Below are 16932 nucleotides of genomic sequence, written 5' to 3' on the forward strand. Positions count from 1 at the left end.
TGGTAGTCTCAATTTTATATCAGTATTGTAGCCCATTCCAAAAATAATCCCTTCCCCCAATGAAAGAGTCAAAGCAGTTCTCTGGACCACACTTTGCTGGAAAAAGGAACCATGTCCTAGAACTGATAGTCTCTCCCTACCCCCCATCCCTTTGCACACACACACATATTTCCTGCTGGTGCTGCTGGAGGTTAGACAAACTTGTTATTTCGATATTCTTGTATTAGGTCTATCATTATTTTGATAGATATAATATTGTATAAATGCTTGAAGTGGAAATAAAGTTTTTAAAAGCCCTGTAGTATGTAGGGGAGGTGAGTTCACCTGGAGTTCACCAGGAAAGGTGGGGGGTGTGAGTTCACGGGAATATTGGGTATATGGCAGGACAAATATTGTCTGTCGTTATTATATTGAGATATCGATATACGAATATGAGAAATTAGAGGTTGGTGTGTTTTGGCTAAACCTGTGTAGTTGAGCTTCTTTTCTTTGACTTTCAGTTGCTGGTTACTGAAAGATGCCAGCAGGACAAGTAGGAAGCTGAAAGGAGTGGGCAACATGGAATGGGTGGCAAGGAGGAAGGTGTGGATAGCAGTGCAAGGAAGTGGGAGGGGTGACACTAGGTAAGCTGGTTATGGGTAGAGGGAAGATTCCCGGGGTAAAGCTGTGCTCACTGGCAAATCTTCCCCTCTCTGGCAGCGAAGAAAATTAAAGTTGTGCTAGAAGTGGTGTCACTTGCTACAGAGAGAATGGAAAGTGAAAGTGGGACTTGAGGAAATAAATCCATACTAAAATTCTTGCCACGACGGACATTCGCCCCTGCAGTGTCGCAGACACCTTGTGCATAATCAGCCTCAGTCTTCTCTGCTTCAATAATTAAAAATAGTCTTGTGCATCATCTGAAAAATGGCACTAAACACTTGATATGCAACAAACAATTCTTTCTAACTGAAAATTCAAACCACGTAATGCTTTTCTGGAACAAATCTGAATTTGTCTGTTCAAGAAGATTGAAATGAACAGACGTCTGCTTTCATTTTCTTTCATGGTTCACACTTGTGACCAATCACTTTGTGGTATAAACAGAAATCCTAATAGTTTTTTATTGGGAGCTGGTTACATCCTGTGGTTTTGTAGCAACCAGAATTATGGCCTTCCTTAGAGGTCCTTTGGACCTGCAGGCTTTGCTGGGTCCTTCATCAAGACCACAGTTTCTTCCACCATCCAACCTCTTCATCTGTTAAGTGCTGAAGGATATTTCTATAGACTGGATTAGCACCATACAGCATAATTGAGATTCCCAACCCCTGCTTTAAAACTATACATAATTTCCACAAATTATAGCCTTAACTTTAAGTATTTATCCATTTCCTCTTGGATTTCACAGACAATTGCTTTCATTTTATCTACATTCAAGCCTGTTGGAAATATGACCCCCAAATCCCTTCTGTTTTTTTTTTAAAGTCTGTAACACATAAAATATAGATAAGATCTTACTTTCTCAATAGTACAATAAAACCATAGATTTGTGTTTTTTCTAATGTTACATTTGTGAATGTTGCTTACAGATTTTAACAATCTTTCTTTTTTTCTCTTCTAGAAAAAGGAAAAGAATTTAGAAAATCAGTGGTAAGTGTTTTTGATAAGTATTATAAATTGGATCCAAACTAATTTTCTGCTAAATAGAAAGAAAGGGGTGATTTCTATCAGTTCTCTCCATTGCTGCAGACCCCTGATTTGTCACTCATGCTGTTCTTGAGGATTCTTTGGGCCCCCAGGAGCAGCATTTTGAAGAGGTCTGTGGTTTGGGGAGGGGGAGGAAAATTGTTCTGTACTGATAAAAGTGGTTTTCAAGAGTGGAAGATTCAATCTCGATCTAACCCAGTGGTGGGATTCAGCAGGTTCGCACCACTTTGGCAGAACCGGTTGTTAAAATGGTACTTGTAAACAACCAATTGTTAAATTATTTGAATCCCACAACCGGAACCGGTTGTTAAATTATTTGAATCCCACCACTGATCTAACCTAATGTGTTTGTATGCTTTAGAGCAGAGGTGTCCAACTCGGGTGCTTCAGATGCTCATGGACTACAATTCCCATCAGCCCCTGGCAGCAGGGGCTGATGGGATTTGTAGTCCAGAGCATCTGAAGCACCCGAGTTGGACACCCCTGCTCTAGAGTTTGTGTTCACTGCTTATTGCTTTTAAAGGCAAAATTTGAAGGGTCGCTTTAGACTATGAAGTCCTAAATCACTTTGTTCTTGCACAGATGTCTACTTTTATTGCAGTTTTCATGATTTCAGAGACTTTAAAAAGTACAGGTTGCACAATTTATGTACCTCATAAAGGCACATAAAGTGGTCTTCTTTTTGACCGGTCCACTTATCTGAAATATGCATCAGTGTTTAAGAATAATGTCACAGAAGCAATGCATACTTGCTGTAACATTTTAGCAGAATGTATGAGAGCCAGTCTGGTATAGTGGTTAAGAATGGTGGACTCTAATCTGGAGAAACAGGTTTGATTCCCCACTCCTCCACATGAGCTTGCTGGATGACCTTGAACCAGTCAAAGTTCTCTCAGAACTTTCTCAGCACATGAAGGCAGGCGAAGGCAAATCACCTCCAAATTGTCTTGAAAATCCTCTGGGGTTGCCCTGTCAGCTGCGACTTGTCTCCCCCCTCCCCCACATTAAGTACTATTTAGTTTTGCAAACTCTATATTTGAGTACATTTTGTTTTCTTAGTTGCTAACCCACTTGAGTCTACAGGGTAAGTAGGAATCCGCATAAATGATGTGTAGGGTGGCAATGGTAACTAATATTTTATTTCTGTATGTATTTTGCTACATTTGGGTTCTGTTTATCTTCTATTAAGTTTGGAGCAGTAGGTATGGCTTACCTAAAGGATCTGTTGTCCTCCTAGGTTGTGTCCATCTGGTTAGAATCCAGGCTGCCACCTATTCAGAGGTGGGATTCAGGGGGTTCTGAAGGTTCTGTAGAATCTGTTGTTAAAATTTCCTTTTTCACTTTTTTAATACTTAAAATATTTTTATTAAGTATTAATATTTTTTAATACTTAAAATAAAAAAGTGATATGAAAAATATTTTTAAAAATACTTTTTAACAGTCATTATTTGAATCCCACCACCATCGGAACCTGTTGTTAAAATGTTTGAATCCCATGTCATGTGTTCAATTGTGCTCAGTTCTCCATATTCACACGGGGATGGTAGCATTATATGTTCACATTCCTGATACCAGGTGACAAACACATTTGGGGCTTATATGTTGACTTTTAAGCACTGCAATCGATTGGATCCCATAGACCTGTTCTGCCCTCATGGAAGGAGCCTTGCCCTTCAAGGACCTCTGCTGGCAGAATAATTAATGGGATGCAGTCCGATATTTGATGCATAACAGGTTCTTAGAGGAAAGTGTGGTTTTCTTTCAAGCTATATGATGCAAGCTGTAACTACTTTTTAATGAGTGGTTATGACAGCTACAGCCCTGCAAAGCCAAAAGCATGTACTGGCACGTGACCAGAAAATATACAAGTCATAATTGTGGTATACAGATTTAAACAGTAATTGTTTTACACAGCAGACATAATTTAAAACAGCACTCACATCATTGATGCATAATTTCTGTCTTAAAATCTGCTATTGGGATGTCCGGTGTGTGTATACACAAACACACAAACTGACTGGTGGCATATATTCTGTACTCCTGTCTTGCATTATGTACTTATGTACTTGAAATTGAAGCCATTTGCTGTGATATCTGAGTCATCTTATAAGCTAAAGTAGGATTCGTATTGCAGTTCTTCATCAATTAGCATTTTATGAATAATTTTTTAAAATACTAGATTAAGTATAACCTCAAACAAAAAAAATATTTTCCTACAAATTATTTAAGCAATCCTGTCTGAGGGTCCCTTTACATCTTTGGGACCCACCATGCCCCCCTCCTCCTCGTTAGGAGGATTTTTAAGTAACGTTTTTGCGGGACGCTGTTTTTATGTATTAATCGCTGTTTTAAATTAGTATTTTAAAGTTTATGGGGTTTAATCCACTATTTATTAGTTGCTATTTCCTTTCCCCTCTTGTTACTTGTATTTTAAGATGACTATGTTGTACACCGCCCAGAGCCCTTTGGGGATGGGGCGGTATACTGAAATGGAATTAATAATAATAATAATAATAATAATAATAAAGAATGGTCTACCAGTCTGGTTCAGAGCTCAGTTAAGCCTATTAAAATCAGAAGGCATCACACCATAGGTGGACTGGCCATTTAACTTACAAGTAGCGGCACCACCTCCCCCACCCCGCCATTTGGTGCAGGGGATGCCCTGCCTCGAGCTCCCATTGTCTGCCACCACTGTTAACAGTTGTGGAGAAAAAAATAGAAAAAAAGCATTGTTGCTGCCATGGAAACACTATTTCTGGGGAAAACCTTAAAATGGTAGTGGGTAGCTCTAGGAATCTCTGGGAACTTGATGGTTATACTACCATATAGGTTCTGGCAACTTCTAGATCTACCCGCTGTCACTTCTTGTTCCCTGGAAGTGATATCATTTGCCTGTGATGACGCCCACCACTAGGTTCCTGTCCTAACCCTCCTATCAGTTGTCAGGCTCAGTTTTATTTGACTTCAGAGCAGTTGGTATAGGACAGTGGTGGCGAACCTATGGCACAGGTGCCAGAGGTGGCACTCAGAGCCCCCTCTGTGGGCACGCACAAACAGAGTCCCCCCAACACATCTAGGCTGGCCTGGGCTGCTGGGCTTGATTATTAGCATTAAACCTAAGACTTAGTTTTGGGGAAGCAGTATAGGTAATCCTGTTAAGCACTGTTAAACCCCACTGATTTTCATGCAAAGAACAAAAGCGCGATCCTTTACCTGGGAGTAAGCTCAGTTGCTGGCAATGGGGCTTGCTTCTGAGTAAACCCTCCTAGGGTCGTGATTCACCCGTTGGAAGAGTTGCACAGTTGCTTCAAAGCAAAGCCTCTGGCTACTACCAAGCTTACTCCTCAGTAATGCATGCCTCGGAGTCAACTGTTTTTTCTAAATTAAAACCTCAGTATTCAGGTTAAATTGCCGTGTTGGCACTTTGCGATAAATAAGTGGGTTTTGGGTTGCAGTTTGGGCACTCGGTCTCAAAAAGGTTCGCCATCACTGGTATAGGATATCTATAGAGTAAACTAATCAAAATAATGCCAGTTCAACAACACTTGATCAGACAACAGCAAATAAATAAATAAATGTTTCAGTTGCTGATACTATCAACTGTGCTTATTCTGTTTTCATTTGCCTGAAATTATATTTACTCAATAGGTCATAATTATTGTGGTTCAATTTCTTCTCTCTCTTTCCTCTATCAGCCAGGTTGCTTTGGTTACCCAGTCAGTATCTTCTTCATTGTCATCAATGAATTCTGTGAAAGATTCTCCTATTATGGAATGCGAGGTAATTTTTTTGCTTTTACTCTTGTTAGATATTTATGCCTACAGAGTGGTTCTTGTCTAATTTCTTCTTGTTTCCTTTTGACAGCTGTGCTTGTCCTCTATTTCAAGTATTTCCTCCACTGGGATGATGATCTTTCTACATCAATTTACCATACATTTGTGGCCCTCTGCTATTTAACACCTATCCTTGGAGCACTTATAGCTGACTCCTATTTGGGAAAGTTCATGTGAGTGCAAAGTTTATTTATGTGATGATAATTATACTAGAAAGTCAATTGATGATAAAATGTGATGATAATTATACTAGAAAGTCAATTGAACAGAGTGAAGAAACACATTCACTGGGCCTGAGCAGAGTTTGATTGTCATTATGGGGCTCTCTTCAATTCCCTCTTTTCTACTGAAGTATTTGAAAAATCACTTGTGAGAATCATGTGCTCTTTAGAATGGAATGAGATGTAGAGGGAGAGCAGTGTGTATGTGAGAGATAGCCTGGTCGATTCCGCATGGCACAAATATAATGGGTTGACGAAGGGAAATACCCTGGTTTGGGGAAGAAATACCCTGGTTTGGGGAAGAACTTCGCATGGGTCCTGTCTTTTAGAAAAACCCCGGGTTGAACCTGCTTCCGTAGGAACGGCACGAGCACCAAACCACTTTATTTTCCCCACCCCGCTGTTACTGTTCTCCTGCCTTACGGCATGTCAGTTTAGTTTCTGCTGAGCTGCTGACCAGTGTGATAGCCCGGCATTTCAGAAACATCCCTCAAGCAGGTTTTCTCCTCTTGGCAGTGACTCTGAGCACCATTGCTCAGCAATGGATTCACAACAAATGGGGCTGTTACAAGCAATCGGTGCTGTGTGCTCAGAGCATGTAACTAGGCAGATGCACAACTTTGGATGTGGATGGGACATATTGCTTTGCTCCCTTTTTGAAAAGATTTTATTCTTTTGATAATCACAATGTTAAGGGGTGGGGTTGCATGCTTCATGTTTACATGTGTCATGGTTTCAAAACCCAAAACTTTTTTTCCACTCTGGAGAAATGGGAGGGGCAAGTCCTGCTTGGGCTCCTGGGCTTGCTGTAGATTCTCCACCAATTAGAAGCATTTGCTTAATCGAGGATGGGAGCGGGCGGAAGTGGGACTGTGGGGTTGGAACAGAACTCCGGAAAAATAGGATGTTCACACCTGCTTGTTTGCATTGTAAAAAAAATAGCAGGTTCATGCAAAGCGGCAGGAAGAAAACGGATTATTTCCTTCATGGAAATAAAATAGAATAAAATAGACTCGGATTAAAAAATAACGGATGTAACCCATTATCAGATGCGTAGTGCTAAGGGTGCTGGGAGGGTGCATGACACACTGGGCGCGCACCAGTGCGGGGGCATGGCTGGTGTGTTCCGGGACATGGTGGGGGTGTGGCAGGGACACAGGGCGCATGCATGCATCAGGCGCAGTTCTCCCTTGCTCTGGCCTTGCCCATTATTATTATGTGCAGAATCGACCTCTGTCATAATGTTCACTTCCACTGCAAGACCACATATGGATTCAAGCCGTTGTTCTGACATTACAAAATTATTCAGGTGACAAAATAGTACATGTGTGTGCTGGCATCAACATTTAGCCCAATAATAAAACAGAAACTGGAGTTATTTTCTTTCTATCTGCCATTCTGTCCTTTAAACAGATGCCAGCCACAAAGTAAATGTGCCTTTCCCTAGTAAGGTGATTCATATAATGCATCCAATTTATGCATCTGTTGAATTTTGTGTAAAGATAGCCACTGGCGATCTTTAATTTTTATGTGTTTCTATAAAGAAATGGAAATAAGTTAAATTTGAAGTTTTTACATAACTCATATTCTTGTTTGGGCATAAAATATCTTTGCAGACTCTACGTTTCAACTTGCCTTGTAATCAGTTTTATATTTTTATTCTTGACAAGTTTAATCACATACATTAATGTAACAAACTTATATGTGTGTGAAATACAACTTTTAAAAGAGTGTTAATTTTTTTAAATCTCTTACACAAATAGAAATATAGCATAGACTTTCAAAGAACTTTATTATTTTGAAAAAGCGAAGAGCAAGAGAGAGCTTGCTAGTTATTACAAGTATCAGAAGCTTTGTTGTAACAATTTAAGAGAAGCTCTGGGTCTCATGTTGCCATCTCCTGTGAAGCAACCTTGGAGTTTTCTTCATACTTTGTTGAACTGGGAATTCTGGTTTGTGGGAGAGAGTAGATGCCACATATGAAACCTTGTGTGTGTACAGACTACATAGTGGTGACTTACATAAGATGTAATCTATCTAGGAAGGTTCTCTTGAAATTATTAATTATAGTCAACACATTTTTTGTGCCTTTCTCCATGGTGACCCACTTCTTTATGAAATGTTTTCTTGGGATTTATGAGTGATCAAATAACGTTTTGCATTCAGTGACTTGGTATTTTTTTCCCATTTCATATATTTTAAATCTGGTGTACATAACAGTGCACCAAATTGAAGCAGGCTGTTGAATTATTTTTTTATTATAGAAAATCAGCTCATCAGTTGTAGCCTGAGAGCAGAAACAGGTTGCTGAATATAGATCTGCTTCACAGAGTGCATACAAACCCAAATGAATTTATGTGGGTATTTACAGGTGTCTGTAGGCTGTCCTTGCTTTATGGATTTACTGCAGAGAGCACCACGTAACATCAGTGTGCACAAAGCAACAATAGTGTGAAGCGTGAAGTTGTAGTTCAAACTAGCAATGGTAGAAAACAGTTAATCCATTAGATGTCCTTTCAGGCAAGGATAACCACTTTTAAACTGCTGGGCTCACTACTGTTCATATCTAACAAACCTAGCCCAGCCATCAGATATTGAATTGACATTCAGTGATATTTGCATATGTCTCGCAATAGGAGCTCATATCTTGTAATGGATTACTTGTCCAAACATTCAGAAACATGTTCAAGAAAGAAACAGTTGTTAAAGATGCATATTTTTTTCTTCTTTCTTTCCAATAGGACCATTATTTCCTTGTCCATTGTATACACAGTCGGGCAAGCTGTCTTGTCAATAGGTTCTATAAGTGAGTTAACAGATGGCGACAGGAATGGAGTCCCAGATAATATGAATGTTCACATGTAAGTTACAGCACTTATTTCTTGTTTTACACACAAATGCACATTGAGACATTAGTGATTCAGTGTACCACAAATCCTATATTTACTGTAGTTTTATCTGCTGTAACCTTGGCTCATGATAGGAGTAATACGCTGATGCAAAGTCCATTGAACATTAGCAGTAAAACTGCAGATCTGCTTTGATGGAGGAAGTGTAGCAATCCTCATGTTCACATCACACACTGAAAGATCTTCAAGACTTTAAATGTTGCTTCTGTATGTGTATGTTAAGTGCCTTTAAGTCACTTACGATTCACGGTGACCCGTGGATGAATCAGTGTTCTCCAGAATGTTCTATCGTCAATAACCTTGCTCATGTCTTGCAAACTGAGGTCTTGGCTTCCTTTATAGAGTCAGTCTATCACGTATTGGGTCTTCCTCTTTTCCTGCTTCCTTCAGCTTTTCCTAGCTTCTGTATACATCTCTTGTAATCTTCACTGCAACTTTAAGAAATCATCTGTAGAGCCTCCACTGAACCTTAATTGTACACGTTCAGATTGGGAACCATTTTACCCTTTTAATTTAAATGAGGCACCAAGGATTATTCAGAGCAGTTACCTTTAACATAACAATGCAGGCACATTGAGTGGGGAAATGTCCACAGAATCAGAACAGACAGGTTGGGAATAGTAAAAGGTATAACAACAGGAGGACAGCTTGTCTCACTATTGCCAGGTTGCAAGGCCAGCTGGAATGAAGATGCCCTTTGGGGGGCAAAACTTGAGGAAGGGATGTTTGTTAAAACTGATCAGGGTGAGGGCTGTGTTCCTATGACTTGGAATGAGGGCAGAGGTGTACCGCCTTAGTGACATGGGGACACCCACAGGGATGCCCCCCACATGACGAAATGGATGGATGCCCCCCACATGACGAAATGACGTGTGCCCCAATGACAGCGCCACCCTCCGCCCCGCCTCCCTGCAGGCCGGCTTCTGCCCTCCCCAGGCCCTGGGGAGAGCAGGAGCTGGCCTCCAGGGATGTGCTTTTAAAAGCATGGAGGGCGGGGGTGGAGATGGGGGCGGGCTTGGGGCATGGCCCGGCCCCTGAGCCCTGCCCCCTTGCTTTTAAAAGCTGGCTTTCAAAAGCCCTGGCTTTCAGGCCTGCACAGAGTGAGGGGGAAGGGCCCCTGCCCCGAACCCCGAGCGTGGGGGGGGGCAAAGATGGCGTTCCCCCCCATGCCTCTGGATGAGGGAAAGCCTTAATCTGAAAAGCCAGAAAGTTAAGTGAGTGTCAACCAGCGGCTGTTTTCTGTGCCAACAAGCTTCTGCTTCCCTGCCTTCATAGTATCAACACATAGTAATACCTCAGATGGAGTTGTAAAGCAGGCTAAGATAGAAGCCGCTTTTTTAAAAGGAATGATAGAAAAGTTGCAACTTGGATTTGTTTAGATTTTTTTGTGCTCTCTCTCCAGGTTAGCGGCCTAAAGCTGCTTTCAAAATAAAACATAGCAGCAGACAACATTACACCCTGTTAATTAGAACAAAGATTCAAAACAAACCAGGATTTAGTGATTGGCTGTGAATGGAATCCTGTTTCATTGAACTCACTATGCCTGAACCAAGCTGAGGGCGTCCAACAGCACAACTGTCATCCTGTCTTATTTTACATATTGGTGTTTCCTTGTTTAGCATTAGAGTGCCCTGTTTGGGTTTCACCTACCAGCACATGTAAATTTCACATAGGCATATTCCATGTCTGCATATTGTAATGGAAGCAAGTACACATTTTTTCTTTTTATACATCTCTCAACATACTGTAGGGTGGACTTTACTGTCCCTTATTTCATAGCAGTGATCTCTGTGAGCCATTCAGACAACCTGCTGTGTGTGTGCTAATTCCTTCACCAAATGACCTGTTTCAGTATTCATTTTGATTTTGTTTTAATTTTCATGATATTCAGATCCTGATTCTAAAATGCCATTTATAAGTGGATACAACATGTTTGTCTTTGTGAGTGATTTATTTCCATGTAACATGTTTGAGATAAGGTTGTTAGCTAATTTTATTTGTGTAACATTGTTGATAGAGTTCCAACTTGCTCCCTTTCTTTATACACACAAGTGCATACCCCCCGCATCACAGTGATGTATATACCATGTGGTTGCACTAAAAGCAACTTTCTAGGTTCCTGATTATGACTCACTGGGGAGCATATGGTTGTCTGGCTAATTTGCTCACTGAACCCACTGGCAAGTTTATCCTGATATCAGAAACAAATACCGCTGGAAGAGAACGTATCAAGTGAACAGGCTCATGTTCCTCCATTTATCTGTTTGTTCTTGTTGCAGTTCTCTTTCTATGGTTGGCTTGGTTCTTATAGCTCTTGGAACTGGTGGCATCAAGCCATGTGTAGCTGCATTTGGAGGAGATCAATTTGAAGACCATCAGGTACAATAGTATATGGCCAAAATAGCATAGAACTCCTTTTGCGTTGGTGGTTTGAACTTGGTAAAACGTTCCTACTTAGAGCAGCCAAAATATAAATAGTGTTTCTAATGGTAAATAAAGGGGTTGGATGCAAATTAAATTTTCTCTGAGGTAATGGAACTTTCCTTGTTCTCTGTCCCATTGCAGCCCACTGATTGTCACAAAAATGATGGGGAGCAGGAGACTCTGGCCCCGTCCACACATGCAGAACAATGCACTTTCAATCCACTTTCAGTGCACTTTGCAGCTGGATTTTACTGTGTGGAATAGCAAAATCCACTTTCAAACAATTATGAAAGTGGATTGAAACGTCCTGAGCTGGTGCATTATTCTGCATGTGCGGAAGGGGCCTCTAAGGACTATGTTTGGGGGATCTGCTGTTGAAAGGCAAAATTGGTGGGAGATGCTGGTTCAGTTTGCCTATTCTTGTTCCCTCAGTAAATGCTGAAGTAAACAACTTTTTTAAAAAAAGTATACTTTTCTTTGCATTCCAGGAAAAACAAAGAAACAGGTTCTTCTCTATATTTTACCTGGCCATCAATGCTGGAAGTCTTATCTCCACCATAGTCACTCCAATTCTCAGAGGTAAAAATTGTGGCACTGATATCCCCATCCCACAGAAAAATCCTTAAGGAATTTGCAGCTTATTTCCAGTATAACCACAGAAGTTTTCTTGATAAATAAAGGCAAGGAGTTTGGGAAATGTGTATCATTTAAGTGGTCATTCCCTGTGTTGTGATATGACTACTGTCCAAGAACACCTCTGCTGATAGCATGTGAATGGCCAGTCTTGGACCTATATACAAGGGGGGTCACTGTTAAAACAGTTAAATGGGGTTATATGCTAAACATACAGCCAAAGGAACAAGTTGCTTTGTGGAATTAAATTGACTAACCTGTGCTAATTATATTACTATAATTGTCATGAAATAGTTTAACTCTGACCTGAATGGCCCTGGGTAGCTCAATCTCATTATGCCTCAGAAGCTAAGCAGGGTCGGCCCTGGTTAGTACTTGGATGGGAGACCACCAAGGAAGTCCAGGGTTGCTATGCAAAGGCAGGCAATGACAAACCACCTCTGTTCGTCTCTTGCCTTGAAACCCTTAGGGGTCGCTATAAGTGAATTCAACAAATGTATATCAGCTACAGTCCTAAAGATATCAAAATGTGAGCCTTTATACATTGAGAATCTTTGCCCCTCCCAAAATTGAAGACGAGGAGAAAAAATGCATATAACACAAGCTGATGGGTAAAATACATCCTGTATACATTTCTGATCTCAGAAAAAGAACTCATGATGAAGTGTCTTATTGTTTTACTTGATTTAGGTGAAGTATGTGGATTTCATGTCAAACAACAATGTTACCCTCTCGCGTTTGGTGTCCCAGCTATGCTGATGGCGATTGCACTAAGTAAGCTAAATGTTTTCTTTCACTTACACAATACTTGTTTTAATACCACATGACTGCGTTTGTTTCCTGCCTTTCCTTCTGCCCGGAATTCTGCTCTTGAGGCTGAAGAGGCCCTTAGGAACTTCAGAAGGGATAGAATTAGAATTTGTAATAAGGGGTGGGGAGGGGGGGAGATGGCAAAAACCATCAGCAAAATGCCATTTCGCCAGAGTGTCAGTAAAATAGCACCTTTGGATCCAACCACCTATGACTATTTCATGACGTATTTTAATTCTCCTTCAGTGCTGCTATACATTAAGTAAGAACGGAAAGACGTTGTCCTTAAAAATAGAAAAAGGAATAACAGCCCCACAGGAGGCCAAATCCTCCACTAAGAGTGGCACAGAACCACGCTTGCTGATTTGCCTTCCCTGGGGCACTTGCCCTAGCGGAGGAGCGTATATGCCGTTTGGGTGGCCGCTTCGGCCCTCCATGGTGGTGAAACGCAGTGCTGAATGCTGTGTCAGCATCCCTGTGCTGCCACCGTCCCCACCATAGCAGGGATGGTCCAGAACTGTGGTTGGGGGAGGAGCCAACGCTAGTTGACTTCCACCCGGCTGTTGCCCCTGTTACACTGGCAGTTGGGACTTTGAACTTAACTCCCCTTTTTGGTGGTGTAAGTCCATTAAACTCAATGGGAGTTTTCTGGCAGGAGGGAGGGTTTTTTTTGTGTTCTTTGTCTTCCCACACTGCTGGAAAGCCTTCTTGGGAATGGTGGAGTTTCCCTTTGGATACGTCTGTAAATGTCATTCCCAATCAGCAATGCTTTATAGAATTTATTTACTTTATTTATGCATTACCTGTCTCCTGTGTGGGGAACAAAAGCAGCTTACATCTGCATCTCTTCCATCGTATCCTCACAACAGCCCTGTGAGGTAGTTAGGTTGAGAGACTGTGACTGATCTAAAGTCATCCAGCAAGCTGCAGTGGCAGAGTGGGGATCTGAAGGTGGGTCTCCATGATCCTAGTCTGACACTCTGAATCATGGAATGGACAAAAAATTATGGGAGAAAGATTCAGTGACAAGAAAATAGATGCCAAATCAACATTTGTGGTTGATGGAAAAATACTTGGCAGCAACTCAGTGAGGGAGGTGAAGATATGAAGGAAGTAATTATGCTCAAGACACCTGTGGTCATGCTAAAAGAGGAAACAACAGGTAGGAACCATAGTTGTTCTGAGTGACCAAAGGAGTCAAATTTGAAAAGGCCATTCACAAATGTATGCAGGAAAAAATTGTGGGTAAGAAACAAAAAATGTGTTTCAGATGAAATGAGCCTTTTCACGGGTTCCACAAAAGAACCCAACAGTAAGGAAATGCAGTTGTAAATTGACTTTCCTATAAGGTGATTTGCCTTTGCTCCCTTGCAATCAGTCAATTAAGAGAGCCAAATACAATCACAGTTACAACTGGATTTCTATCTTTCACACATGCCCCGTGGGAGAGGGGCTTAAAAGTGCTTTTAAGTGGTGCAAGTGAAATCTGTCATACACTTTGACTTGAAGCACGTTCTCCACTGAGCCTGTCCATTTTAATGACTCAGTGATGGAGCAGGAAAGGTCTTCTGCTTGCAGCCCTTTTTTTACTTCTCCTTTCATTCCCGAGGATTGAAAAATGTTCTGAAATAGTGCCCTGGGAAGGCTTGGTTCATTGCCCACATGGGGGACTGCTCATACGCAGGCTGGCCATGGAGAATAGACTTTTAGAAAGCCCAGTTCTGTAGGAGCACTTCCCCCCTCCCCTCCCTCTACTGCTGGAGTCAATGACTCTTCCCACCCAAATGGGCATGTGACGGAGGGGCAGGGGAGCGCTGTTCTCCCAGTTCTCTTTCTGCTGCTGGAGGAAGGATGCATATAGCTTCAGCTCTTTGATTCCTGGGGTAAATAGTTCTTCGACTGTTTTCAGAAAGTTTTTACCTGATTGAAGGCAGTATGGCACTATTTAAGAAATACCAGCAGTGTGGGATGAAGGGGGGTCAAAACGATGAGGACTGAGATTTCCTCATGTGCCTGGGAGAGGACCACAACATGTCAGCTTGCCCTGCCTGTGCCTTATTTACAACAAAAGCTAGCAGAAATGGGCATGAAGGGACAACTCAGAAGAGCCCATTTCCCATCTGCCTTGTCAGTCCCATCAGCCTCTCTGAAGACAGTTCAAGATCCTGCAGCTTCAGATCAAAGAGCTGTATTGGAGCCTTTTGTTAGGAAAGGGAAAAAGAAATCAAAATATTTAATTGCTCAAGGGGCTAAGACCCGTCAAAGGGCAAACCAGCTTCTCTGAAGGCGAGTTGACTTCTTTCTCCGAGGCAATGTTTGTTAATTCCAGCACCTCAATGCTGACAGTCCATGATGGCCTCTCTAAATAGAGCCTTACCTCCTTCGCCTCACCATTCATTGGCTTCATTGCCTTGGTGCCAGCATTCAGCTTTTCCACATGTCGAAAATCTCCATTGCCATCAATACCAGCTCACCCAGCTTCAGTTCACTGTTCTTGATTTCCCTGGTGTTGATTGTTTTCTTTTGGACACTGATCGAGGTACTCTCAGTGCTATTTGTCTATGTTGCCTGAACATCATGAGCCCCCCCCCCCCCCCCCCCCCTTGATGCCATAGTTCAGAGTGGTGATGTCAAGAGTCCGCCACTGACCACAATCAGGGAAAGCCTCGTACATAATCTCCGTCAGTTTTGGCTATGTGCTTTTCTTCATCTGACAACTGCATAGTAGAGGTTACATCAGTTTCATCTGATTCTGAATCACAGCCAACAGAGGTTCCTCACAGGCATGATCAAGAGCATTGCCATCAACATGAGGGACTTCAGGTCCAGTGAGTGTAGAAGTGGGATCCAACCAGTTCTCACCACTTCTCTAGAAGTGGTTACTAATTTTTTCTGAGTGCCAAGAAGGGGTTACTAAAGCAACCTCCCTGCCCAATAGGGACTGGAGGTGCGTGTTTGCGGCGGCACCACTGTTTGAATCCCACCACCATCGGAACCTGTTATTAAAATGTTTGGATCCCACCACTGAGTGAGTGTATTGCCCCCAGATGTTTCTTCATACTGTGTATATTTTTAACCTTACCCACCCGTTCAACCTCATCTCCCCTCAAAGAGGAAACTGCTAGAGCAGCCTTCAACATCAGCCGTGGCAAAATGAGCTTGAACCAGATTCATGCTTGTCTCAAACAAACTCTGGACTGAGGTTTTATTCAGATATGGACAGAAGTACACACTTTTTCAGCAGTTCAGGCCCCAGTCACCCAGGCCTATTTCCCTGTGGTGAATGAATGCACACATATACTGTTACTTAGCTGTGCTTATTGTTTATATAGTATATTCTAATTGCTTTTGTTGCTGTGGTTGTGACTGTACAGGCAGATGTTCTCCTGGTAACATCTGCAGAAGCCACCTGTGATGTTTTTGGAAAATAGCTGAAAAGCTCTGCCTTGCTTGTACTAAATCTAACCTGGGAGTCACCTTTCTATTGTTCCTAGCCACTGTAAAACCATGAAAGCATTAGGTTTTTCTACATGCATAAAATGCCTGTCTAATTATAGCAGTTTAAGCAAATCTTGGTGTATTTTATTTACCTTTACAGTTGTGTTCGTCATTGGATGTGGCATGTATAAGAAAGTTAAACCTCAAGGAAACGTAATGGTCGAAGTTGGCAAATGCATTGCGGTAAGGCATATACTGAGTTGAAAGTTGGACTAGTATTTTTGAGGGTCTTGAAACTGATGGGGTGAATCCAGCCGGGAAAATGCCATGGATTGAACAGCTGTGACTTTCATGGCAAGCCTAAGCCTCCCACCCCCCACTGAGTTATTTCTGGGGGAAGGGTCCCCCAAGAACAGCATTTGGATGACATTTTAGGTTGCAATGTGAGGGGACAGGCAAAAGAGTTTTCTTCCATCAGCAAAGATTTTTCCCCCCTAGTATTGGGGGGAAAGCTATTCCTGTTGCAGTTTTTAAATGTATGCTGCAAAAGTAGAGCTGCCCATTTTTTCAAGATTTTAATTTCAAAACGTTATGAAATGCAGTCAAAAAGATTGCATATAATTCTGAAACTAGACAAGGAAGATATGAGGGCATATTGGTAGGAAAAGAATTTTTACAAATGCAATTGCTTATTCATATCAAATATATTTAAAGTGCTGTGTTACTGTACACCAGTGACTTTTCTGAGTTTCCCCATTCCGCTGTTAATTTGTTTGAATATTTCACTGACTTGTAAATTACTTATTTTTAAAAAATCTGTTTGGTTTCAAATGAATTCAGTTCATTAAAAATCTGTCAGTGTATCTACATTTAAGAGAACTAGTAATGTTGTGCATTACAATATAATGACTTTATTCCATATCTGTATCTGTTAACTCTCAAATCCACTTTGCCTTTTTCTGTAAACTACAGAAT

At 41.5% G+C, this 16932-nt stretch overlaps 1 protein-coding gene across 1 annotated transcript in view; it reads left to right on the plus strand.

Annotated features, from left to right (window-relative positions):
* SLC15A1 (solute carrier family 15 member 1) overlaps positions 1-16932 on the plus strand; it is a 43343-nt gene that overhangs the window by 3295 nt on the left and 23116 nt on the right. The window contains exons 2-10 of the mRNA XM_048494113.1: positions 501-604; positions 1601-1629; positions 5385-5469; positions 5554-5695; positions 8485-8604; positions 10932-11031; positions 11565-11655; positions 12400-12483; positions 16118-16200. Coding sequence (XP_048350070.1) covers positions 501-604; positions 1601-1629; positions 5385-5469; positions 5554-5695; positions 8485-8604; positions 10932-11031; positions 11565-11655; positions 12400-12483; positions 16118-16200 — 838 coding nt within the window. The remainder of the gene's footprint in view (positions 1-500; positions 605-1600; positions 1630-5384; positions 5470-5553; positions 5696-8484; positions 8605-10931; positions 11032-11564; positions 11656-12399; positions 12484-16117; positions 16201-16932) is intronic.

This window comes from Sphaerodactylus townsendi, linkage group LG04 (genome assembly GCF_021028975.2).
Source record: "Sphaerodactylus townsendi isolate TG3544 linkage group LG04, MPM_Stown_v2.3, whole genome shotgun sequence".
NCBI lineage: Eukaryota > Metazoa > Chordata > Lepidosauria > Squamata > Sphaerodactylidae > Sphaerodactylus > Sphaerodactylus townsendi.